Source organism: Clupea harengus, chromosome 23 (genome assembly GCF_900700415.2).
Source record: "Clupea harengus chromosome 23, Ch_v2.0.2, whole genome shotgun sequence".
Classification (NCBI taxonomy): Eukaryota; Metazoa; Chordata; class Actinopteri; order Clupeiformes; family Clupeidae; genus Clupea; species Clupea harengus.
Genome location: NC_045174.1, coordinates 3,186,706 through 3,198,390, shown reverse-complemented (window position 1 = coordinate 3,198,390; position 11,685 = coordinate 3,186,706). Strand labels below are relative to the sequence as shown.

At 48.0% G+C, this 11,685-nt stretch overlaps 1 protein-coding gene across 1 annotated transcript; it reads left to right on the top strand.

Annotated features, from left to right (window-relative positions):
- The first annotated feature begins 1,949 nt into the window (after window positions 1-1,949).
- gpr142 (G protein-coupled receptor 142) lies at window positions 1,950-11,190 on the top strand. The gene is made up of 3 exons (XM_012820032.3): window positions 1,950-2,904; window positions 7,749-7,903; window positions 9,351-11,190. Exons 2-3 carry the CDS (start codon window positions 7,765-7,767, stop codon window positions 10,319-10,321), a joined length of 1,110 nt encoding a protein of 369 aa, XP_012675486.1. The 5' UTR covers window positions 1,950-2,904; window positions 7,749-7,764; the 3' UTR covers window positions 10,322-11,190.
- Window positions 11,191-11,685: the final 495 nt, after the last annotated feature.

Sequence of the window (11,685 nt, the reverse complement as noted above, 5' to 3'; positions counted from 1 at the left end):
TCCAGGGGCCTGCCAGGCAGAGACCAGACCCCAGCTCCAGCTGTGAAAATGGATATCGCTCTAATTTGAGCGTCACGGTGACCCGCACAGTTTGTTTTCGTTGAGCCGTGATTTGTTTAAGCATGAGGTAAGTATCTCAGGCACGCGAGTGAGGAAGACTGAGAAGTGACTTGTTTGTTTGATGACTTGGACACCTGGTGAGGTGTTGGCGATCGCGGGGTGCCGGATATGGGGATGTACGGCAGGTCAGAAGTGACATACTGAGCCTGATCTGACCGTAAAACACCTGCTTATTGTCATTAGTTTCAAAGCCAGTAACGATGTAACATAGGATAGGCACAGGGTCGTCAGCGGGTGGTTGGAAGACATCCCGCGGTGGGAGTTTATGGATAATCCTTTTCATTAAAGAAAAGGTTCCCTGTCGTATCCATCATCTAAATCCTCCATTTTTTCCACATTAAAATGTAGTTCTCTGAAAAAGACTCTTTCTCTCTCTCTCTCTCTCTCTCTCTCTCTCTCTCTCTCTCTCTCACTTACTCACACACTAATCCACTTCCATACTCTACTCTCTCTCGCTCTTTCTCCTGCCCTCCACCCACACATACACTATATAAACATACACACACAGTCTGCCCCTCACACACACACACACACACACACACACACACACACCCATCTACACACCCTTCCACACATACACACACATACACAGATCCATACACACTGTGTTCCGTTGCTGGTGCAGAGGTGTTGATTGATGTCAGGGGCTGCTGCAGGAGTGTGATCAACGAGGTTGATTTTCTGCTCGGCTGGGTCTCCTGTGCGGCGAGAGGTCGATGCAGGGGCCATTTATCGCAGCAGCCCTTCTCTCCCGGGTCTGCCGCCAGGGTCTCCACCACGTCAGGGTCTCCACCACGTCAGGGTCTCCACCACGTCAGGGTCTCCACCACATCAGGGTCTCCACCACGGCCACGTCCGTCCCTCTCTCACCACCACCAAAAAACATAGGCTCCATTTATCCACCGCTCACACACATACCACCCCACAAGACAAGTCTGCTGTAAACCCTCATTCAATGCATACACGAGTGCATGTAAGACATGGAAAACATGGATATGGTATATAAATACACTGTGCAAATGGAATAAGCAAGTGTGTGTGTGTGTGTGTGTGTGTGTGTGTGTGTGTGTGTGTGTGTGTGTGTGTCTGTGTGTGTGTGTGTGTGTGTGTGTGTGTGTCTGTGTGTGTGTGTGTGTGTGTCTGTCTGTGTGTCTGTGTGTGTGTCTGTGTGTCTGTGTGTCTGTGTGTGTGTGTTCTTAATCTCCATGTCATATATCATTTGTATCCTGGATTCCCATAAAACCTGTAATTCTTTACACCACAACCACAGCACAGTATACAGTAGACCTCTGCAAGCATGTAAGCCCGGTTATACTCTGTGCCGGTAATACTAACAGCGCCTGACGACCCAGAGGACAGTGTGTGCTTGTGTGCTTATTATGTAAATACACGGGTATCATGTTACTCTCTGTAAAGTGAGACCGCATGTTTTAAGCATTAGGTATTAGCACCAAGCAACATAAACGTACACTGGAATTTAATGAAAATAAAAAGAGGTGTCAAAGCCATAAATAGCTACATCACAAAAGCCCTTGTGAGTCCACATTTGAGACATATTAGCTGGATGCCTCATGCTGAAACTCACAACGACTGCACACGCAAAGCATGTGTGGATTTGGATACGTATGTTGCTCAACTGTAGCGTCTGCCAGCTCGGCCGCCAATCCGAAAGTAATAAGACACATGGTCCATATTTGCTTGTTTCATTTCAAGCAATAAATTAATCATGTCAGCAAATAACCAGTGACTGCTACTGTGCAATCAGCGCGCAGCTCCAGATGCTTGGCTATTTTCTAGACGTCTTGCACAGGAACATAAAAAGTTCCCTCATTGCCCTTCAGAAATTTAAACTGTGTTGAGAAAAAATGGTTACTTAAGGCTGAAAAAATTTCTTCTGCTAACATGCGGCAAAACAGGCCTTACAAATAACAAAGGAGGTTTCAAGTATTATCAGTTGGACTGTGCGGATGGGTCAAAAACCCTTAAAGAACCCTTATAGAACCTTTAGTGTTCTGGCACCTCGAGTTCTGTTAGGAGTCTGTCGCCTTCCTACCATCCCTTGCCCACACCCTGCCCTGACCTCTGTGCGGCAACATGTGGGCAGAGCGTCAGAAGGGCTATATTTGGCGTGTCATTGGCATTCTGCTCACAGGCTGAGCGCTCCCATGGGCCCTCGTTAAGGCAGAGATGGTGAGCAGCGTGGCCCCCTCCCCCACTCCCGGCAGACGGCAGGAATGCTGCACAGGTAACTCAATGCTGCACAGGTAACTCAATGCCTCTGTGTGGCCTTTTGTTACCTGTTCGACCCTTTTGCTGCGTGTGGGGCTTAGTCTCTCCTCTCTCTCGTCCTCTCTCTCTCTCGCCATCTTTCTCTTCCTTTCTTTTTCTCTGTGACTCTTCCCTCCGTCACCCACCCCTTCTCATTCATATACCTATTTACAGCCACTGTCCCTCTCTTATTCCCTCCCTCTCCTTAGTGCTCCCTCCCCCTATGCCTCCTCCTCTTGCTGTCTCTCTTGCTCTCTCTCTCTCTCTCTCTCTCTTTCTCTCTCTTTCTCTCCCTCCCCTAAGCTCCCATGCCCCTCTCCCTCTTCTCTCACTGTCACACTGGCCGCAGTGATGTGCATGCCGCTCAGAGTCCTCTTCTCCCTCTCCTCTCCTCCTCCTCCTCCTCCTCCTCCTCTCGGGAGCATCTGCTGGGCTGTGGCGGTGCTGGCTGGGGCTCCAGCGCGGGGAAGAAGGGCACTGGGCACGCCGATGGGGAGACGCCACTGGCACTGAGGGGTAGGCAGCCTTCTTGCACCCACATCCCTACTTTTGGATATGCGCCTTTAGAAACATGCACACACACACACACACACACACACACACACACACACACACACACACACACACACACACACACACACACACACACACAGAGTTTAATTTGCTACATTTACACACACACATACACACAGAAACTAAGATACATGAAAATGTTCTTCCTGTATAGCAATATACATTAATTATTTTCTCTGAAACACAATGAATGACTGCTTAGTTGTGTTGTGGGTATATGCACATGTATCCATAGCTTACTGTGTATTTAAACATGATAATGTAGACCACTTCTGCAATGGTTGGGCAGGCATGATATGTCTACTGTACGTACATGTGGCGAAGTCAAGAATTGTTTGACAATGTTCACACTCAACTATGGTCACTTCATGTGTTTGTGCAATGCAAGTTTAATTTGCAGTAGAAGTTGGTGGAGAGATAACACTGTCCTACGGGAGAGTTTAGTTCAGAGGACTCAATGTGCAACCCGTCCGCTTAAAGCAAACTATGTCCTATTTCCTGTTATTTTAATTATTTTCCCAATTGCATTTCATTTGTGAGAGTGTCAGTCCAAGTGATTTGTGGTCCAAGTAAACCAGTTCTTGAAGATGCCGCGCCTCCCTTCTGGGTTATGTCATATTAATGTGTGTGTGTTGAGGACAGCAGGAAACTCTGTGGGGTCAGCTTGCTGACTTGTGAAATCTGGAAGGTTACGTCTCCCAGGATTTCAACTGCAAGCACAGCTCAAACGTTCCCGTTTAATTCGGGCCGTTTTTTGAAGTTTTAATGAAATTTCCCTGAAGAGCCTATTTTGTAAGAGACTTCAGTGGAAGCGACCCATGGATATAACAATAAGGAAATTGCTACTCCCTGCTAAGGAGGAAACCCTGAGCTGAACCCGACTCGTATGGGGGGCCCCATCTCCCTATGACCCCACTAATTAATACATTCCAGTTTGAGATAACATAGTAGGAGGATGAGTCCACCACTGAAGAAAAAATGTTCATTACATGACTTGCTAACAGATGATACCGCTGAAACTAATCCATAGTGTTTGTGACAGTGTGAGTTAAAAAAAGATGCTGAATGATCAGTAATCAGAACTAGCACCCTGTGTCCCTCGGGAAAATGCTGAAGCCATCCGCTTTATCTTCCTCTATCTCCTAGAGTTGCGGCGATAGGGACACAGTCACTGAACCCTCGTCCTTGAGCCCATTGCCGGTGTTTCAGGTACGCCATCACGGCATGAATTATTAAGGTGCCAGTGGAGCACAGAGACTATAGAAAAGGGAGAGAAAGATTGATTGGGAGTGAGAGAGAGAGAGAGAGAGAGAGAGAGTGAGGGAGGGAGGAAGGGAAGGAGTGAGTGAGAAAGAGATCGAAAGAAAGAGAGTTCATTTCAGCTGCACGTAAGGTGAATCCATTCACACCATTCAAGAGCTGTTTAACTTGGGTCATTAGATCCGGGCTTGAACATGGCACAACACCCAACAGTGTTGCCTTTCCACCGGGGCCACTTGTGTGTTCTAAGCCATGAAATGACAGATTTAACTGTCAGGAGAGAGGAGAAACTCCCCTTAGTGTAATAGACAGAGCCTCCCGGACTTGATGTGAAATGCTGTGATTAAAACTGTCGGCAGGGAAAATTCCAATGGGTTGTTGTTGGTCGTTGCTGTTGACGTTATTTTATGAGCAATCCATGCATCACATTGTGGAGAGTTTCTCTCGTTCTCAAGATAACGGATCGCTCCCTTTGGGAAAGCCAACATAATCAGGCTTGCTGTGCCTTCAACACCCCTTCCCTGGCTGGTTGAGAGGAAACTAAACTATACCTCCCATCATCTGCAATATCTCCAGGGCACATCATTTCTGTCGGGCCCCTGATCCTTTGGGAATGGGGGAAGGGCATGGGGGGTGAGGGGTGGGGGGCTCAGTTTTCTGGGCTCTTCCAGTCTGGCCTTTATCCCACGCTTTTCCCCCCAGAGCCTGTGATGACCATGATGGATGTGTTTCATAGGCATTGCAGCAGGAACGAGGCAGTCTCCTCTCCTCCCCTGGAGTGAGGCTATTGATCGGTGGTCGCTCACCGGATCAATGACATAGAGATAACCTTTTTTCTGTCGTGCTGAAACTGAATACACGATTATGATGATTCAACATTTCTCATCCTCCAAACAGGCAGATGAACTGAAAGAATGAAAGTAAAAAAGTAAAGTAAGTCAAAGTAAATCACAGATAATCAGGTGGTCGATACCACAACGTTGCATCAGCCGAGAACCAACTCATTCTAGATGAAAATGTCTTTGTTTGGTTAGTTCATAATGACAATCCCAGTGTGGGAAACGCTCTTGGGCACGTAAGCGTGTCAAAAGCAGCGGCATTCTCAGGGATCACAGATCACACCACAGGCAAGCAAAGAAGCCAGCAGTCCTGCCCCATCCCCCTACCACCACTTTCTGGGGTGACTTTGAAGAATGATCTGTTCTTTCCCAGCAATCCAGGGAAGAAGAGGGAGAAAAAGAAGGGGAAAATGACAGCCGTAGCAGGATTTATACACTTATAAAGCCTCATTGAACACGACTGCCTAAGCAAACTGTCTCGAAGGGGTTGCGGGGAGATGAAAAATGGATGGTTTCACCGCTGCCTGCGTTGCATCAGGTCAGCTGTGAAGGAGCACTTAATAAACATCTTGTTACCTCATGCATCATGGTGAGATTATCCTGAGTCGGTGAGGAACGATGGGAATTAGTGTTAGGAGGCGTACCTCCTCGACTGTTAAGTCTGACCCGACAAGAGTAATGTTACCCTTGTGGGTCGGTACACAAGGCTATAATGTCCGTTATACTTTACATCCTGCCATATTGGATGCCCATCTTTTGGAGTGCAGGACAAATAGCCTAGCACTCCGTCAGTCTTTCGCAGTTTCGACCACTGCCACGCATCGAGCAGATGTTGATTTATAGGGAAGGTCGAAGGCAGACGTTTACAACAAGATGAGGCAACGCGTAAGACCATCTCCTCCTTTGGTTACCGACAAAATTGAAAATGCACTACAAAAGTGCTGACAACCTGTTTACATTTCGGCCTGAAACGGGAGGGAAAATATACTGCGGTATTAATTTAACTCCATCAGACTACAGGTTTGTGGGATGACGGGCAAATGCACTGAAATGTAATTCCAATTATTTAAAGCAGATGGCAAAGTAATCGGCACAGCGGTAAATACACTCCTTCTGAGCGTTTCATCATACACCACCCCTTCTAATATTACGCCCCTGTAATTATGAGGCGACAGCAGAGCAATCATGGCTGTTATGATCAATCGTTGCGCTGAGTGTGAATCTGCATAGCTAAGCAAGAAGAGCGCCGCGCACTGCTAGCTCGCTTACCACACAATCACTCTTTGCACGCCGTTAGCCATAACTCAAACAGAGGGCAGAAGGCGAATAAGGTGAATGGATTGTCTTTGCAGATGCTGCAGTTCAGCCCGAGCAGCTCCTATTCACAGCTGTTCTCACAAGCTCTCATCTCGCTGAGGAAATATTGCAAAGGCCCTTCCAAACATAACAATATTCTGAGGATTTTGCAGATTCTTGGAGAATTTCTACATGTTCTGAGGCTGGGTTGTCATTAATAATGCGACAGCTTGTGGAGTAAATGTTTGTTTCACTCCCTAGGTGTGTGGCCGCCTTTTAGTCAAGTCTCTCAAAGCAAACAAACATCCTTAATGGCAGACAAAGGCTTGTGTTTTTTTCCGGCTCACCTTCTGGAAAGTGTGGGTGTGTTTGTATGTGGGTGTGTGTTTGGTGTTGGGAGGTGAATCCAGGTGAAAGATTGAGATGAATGAGATGGAATTGAAACCCAGTGGAAGGAGACCACTGACAGTCAAGAGAGCTGAATGAACCGTTTCCTGTTTCCCTATCTCTCTCTCTCTCTCTCTCTCTGTCCATCTGGTGTTGTCGGCTTGACACTAATCGACTGGTGCCGCTCACAACTCTCACTTACCTGACTCAACTCCATTAGCACACTTCTCCAAAACGGCTCCCTCCTAAAGCCATTTACCTCCTTTCGCCTTTGCCCGTCTGCAAGCCCTAATGCACTGACCTGACACCATCTGTGACACATTACTGACAAAGGCTTACCTGAGCGCAGGCTGTTACCTGCAAGGCATGCGAGCACTGCCCAGAGCCCCGGCACCTGGGGTGTTTCAATAGGATGCCCTTTATGTACAATGTGGGGTGGTGTTTTTTTTTAAACTAAAATTGCCCTGAAACATTGAATCTGAAACATTACAAAAAGTATAAATGCATGGGCTACAAGGGGATGCCATTTATGTTCATTATGATAGATTTGGAGCAAAAGCAAGCATGTTTAAAATTTCTACTGGCACAATAAAATGGAAATCCTTGGCTTTTGCTGCTTCCCAATGATCTGGGAATGAGTAGGTCAAGGCCGTCATGGTTGGGAGTATTTTAGGAACGGTTTGCTGTTTCCTTGACAGCTGAGACCTTCTCTGTGCATATCTGAGTGTTTAGTTGCTTTAAAAGCTTCTGGTTGGGTTAACCGATGAAATCCAATGTGGTGGCAAGCCTCCTGATCGAAGATGCTTAAAAATCAACTGCAACGTATCCAGTGACAACATACTTTCACAGAAATGGTCTTGCCAAGTGACAAGTACACTATTTAAATCCAACTTCTGACAGAATGACCCTCCTCAACAAATACCACATTTTACTAGTGCTTGTGCATTCTTGTGCATTCTTATTCCTGAAATCTCAAACTAAAGATGTTGCTTTTACCTGCTGCAGGACATACTCAAAGGTCATGATCCACCGGCCCAATGTGACGGTGCTGACCCACCAAAGGGAAGGCCAGAACCAGGGAGAGTGGCAGAGGTCTGAGTGCGTCCTGGGCTACATCCCTGTCGTCTACTACAGCGCCCTCTTGTGTGTGGGAGTACCAGGTAGGAGAAAATCCTAAAAAAATTGCTTTGGGGTTGGGTATAATGCAGGCTCAAGTATGTTATAGCAGTATTTCGAATCAAATTGCAGTATTATATGTCTATTAGCTATGTAAGGGATAATGGACGGCACAGTGTTCACGTAGCAGTAATGAATGCACGTCAGAGGTGGTAATAGAAACAGGCCAGTAGAATCAGTGACCATAATAAGTGTGTGTATGTTAATGCATGAGGTCAGCATGGCTTAACTTTGTAGGTCAACCCTTTGGCTTAAGGTAAAAATCAATTGGCGATTAAAGGCAGCCTTAAATCTGCTTCTTACAATATCTTTGTGTGAGAACGGCAACTAAGGTGATCGAACACAGGGAATCGACATCCAAATGGTTCATTATCTGGCCAAGCATTTGCCTTAGGTCTAATAGCAACACAAATCACTTCAGTCCTCCATCTCTTAGAGCACCCCCCCCCCCCCTCCCCCAACATAGCGTAGGGGGCTGTAAACAGGACATGTCCAGTTCACGGCCAATATTTGAGTCGTTCAGTCTTCATGAACTGATGGGTCAGTCACGTGACCACCAGTGTTCCCCCAGCCATCCACCGCATTGTGTCCCTGTGACTAACAAACTCACACACACACACACACACACACACACACACACACACACCGAAGAATAAAAAGCCATTAGGGTGATTACCTAGCAGTCTCTGTAGTCTCTTCTAGTGACCTTCATGTTTTTTAATCCTGGTTGTGTATTGGGAATAGGGATGCCTCAGATTAACTATTGATTCCGGGGAATTAGCAATGCGAGGTGGGGGTGGGGGTGGACTAATTAGGAGTCCGTGTTCACCTCATCTGAGTCCTCAGTGTGACCTTTGAGATTTGCTCAGGGTAATCAAAGTAAGAGCCTCCATGGATGGGTTTAGGTTGGGAGAGTCCCCAGGAGCTGGAGTTTAGATTGGGTTTGAGTTCAGGGAGGGTTTAACTGTGCTATCACACTCTGGACCACAGCCAGCAGTCGTTTGCTAGTGTTTTACATAACATCTCTTTGTCAGTCCTTCTCCCATCGCCCCTCACTATCTATGTGTTTATGCCTGAGTCTGTCTAAAGCTGTTTGTGTCGGTGTCTGTTTGTACATTTGGCTGTACTATTTTTTTAGATAATAGCCCCCGCCACCCCCTCTGGTCATGCATGCTTTTATTCTGTATATTAACATTTAATCTTACATGTTTCATCTTATATCTTGCCTCTTTTTTTCTCCTCAGTAAACACTTAGTTCTCACAACCCGGACCTGTAAAATGTTTTCACTCTGGTGTTCATGTTCAATTTCCTGTTGTCTCTCATCCTCTCCTCTCTCCTCTCTCTTACATCCTGCTCTATCTCTCTCTCTCTCTCTCTCTCTCTCTCTTGCTCTCTTGCTCTGCCCATCCTGTTTCCTCTGCCTCCCCTAGTGAACATCCTGACGCTGGTGGCGCTGTCCCGCCTGGCATCGCGCACCAAGAAGGCCCTCTACGTGTACCTCCTGGCCCTGACCAGCTCCGACATCCTCTCCCAGCTCTTCATCATCTTCGTGGGCTTCCTGCTGGAGACGGCCGTGTTCCACCGCGACATGCCCGCGATGCTGCTGCACTCCGTCAGCGTGCTGGAGTTCGCCTCCAACCACGCGTCCATCTGGGCCACCGTGCCGCTGACCGTGGACCGCTACGTGGCGCTGTGCCACCCGCTGCTCCACCGGCAGATCAGTTACCCGGCGCGGGCCCGGCGCATCATCGCCGCGGTGTTCGTGTTGGCGCTGGCGTCCGGCGTTCCTTTCTACTGGTGGTCGGACCTGTGGCGGGCGAGCCACCCACCCACCGTGCTGGACCGCGCTCTCATCTGGACACACGTGACCATTATCTACTTCCTGCCCTGCAGCATCTTCCTGGTGCTCAACTCGCTTATTATCCATCGGCTCCGGCGGCGTCGCCGATGCCAGGAGGAGTGCGGGCATTCATCGTCGACGGCAGTGGCGGCACCTCCACACCACCACCGCCTCCTGGGCAAGACCACAGCCATGCTGCTGGCTGTCACGTCGGTCTTCTCAGTGCTGTGGGCGCCGCGGACCGCGGTGATCATCTACCACCTGTACGTGGCGTCGGTGCACCTCGACTGGCGCGTGCACCTTGCTTACGACCTGGCCAACATGCTGGCCATGCTAAACACGGCTGTCAACTTCTTCCTCTACTGCTTCGTCAGCAAGCCCTTCCGGGCCGCCGTCAGGGACGTGCTGCTGCTCCGGGGCGGGCCCATGGCCGCCCGCAACGCCCTCCGGCACCAGCAGGTGGCCGTCCACGCCTCCAACTCATCTCTGTCCGACGGCACCAAGCGTTCCCAGCGCGACAAAGCCCCCCACACGCTGCGAGTGGATGCCCAGGTCATGTGACTCATAGGGGACCAATCCAAATTTAGAGGAAAAGAAAAACAGCCACAGCACTTACAGTCCTCTGCCACTAGCCAGTTGACAACTTTTTTGGACAGGTTATCACAGAACACTTAACTTTAAACCCTCTGTTATAAGAGTGACATATCATGACAGCTGGACTCCCTTGAGTCATCATGACAGTCAATTTCCAATGTCATGATAACATTATCTGTAATTAGAGCGTTTTGAATTTTGAAAGCCATTTCAGCCTGTCACATGTGTCTAGGCTTTCATGGCAGCAAACATTTTGAGATCTGTCATGATAATTACTGTTAATGATTGCATTGTTACGTCACTGCGCACTGTATTTACAATGATATGCTTATGACATGGGTATGCAGGTCTTATAACAGAAGACAGAGCGACGTGCTACCAACAGGAGTTATAATTATTTTTATTTGGTATGTTACCAAGGTGACGATTCATATCCATGTTATTTATTATGCTGTCCTCCGAGGGGATATGATAAGATGATACAGTATTTATTTTTTCACCACAGAAACGTGGTGTTTGGTGTAAATAATTCTAGCTTTTTTTGTGTTCGTGAATGGTGTTTATTCAAGACTGATCATGTTAACCATATTTTTGTATCTAATACCTAGATGTGGCAACAGCGCACACTGGTAGGCAAGTCTGGCATTGTTCTTATTTCATTGTCATTGCCAACTACTTCCATGGACCATGTCACGTCACACCATCACATGCTCACGGGCAGACCTTCAGCTACTGTCACACTCCTAGCTAGGAGTCTATGTTGTCAAGCACAGTCTTTTAATGCAAGCCAATATGGCCGTCATTTTCCAATCATTAAAATACACACTGTCAGGGCCCGGCTGTCTGTTTCCTCCGAGGCTTACTGTGGGGAAGGCAGATGAGGAACAAATGGGTGCTGAGAGTGGTTTTAGCCAGCGATATGACCAAATGGCCGTTTCACCTGAGTCAGTGAAAGCCCATCAGCATCACACACACACACACACACACACACCTACACACACACACACACACACACCAGCATCATCCATCCGTGCGCAAAAAAAAAAAGGAGGGCTCTTCATTTGAACAGCGATGAGCAAACTGCAGCTGTTGTTTATTTTTCATGAAGCACAACTCAGTGAGGCTTTCAAGAGGGGGGGGGGGGGGGGGGGGGGGAAGAAGGAGAGGCTTGATGTCTGATCAGAGGGAGAGAGGGAGAGGACCCTACTGTCCAAACAATGGCCTCTGCTCTCCCCTCGCTGACCCCTGTGGATGATGTTCTCCTAAACAAACGAACCAGTAGACAGCCTGTCGGCATAACCAGCGCCGTGCACCAGCAATGCATTCCCATC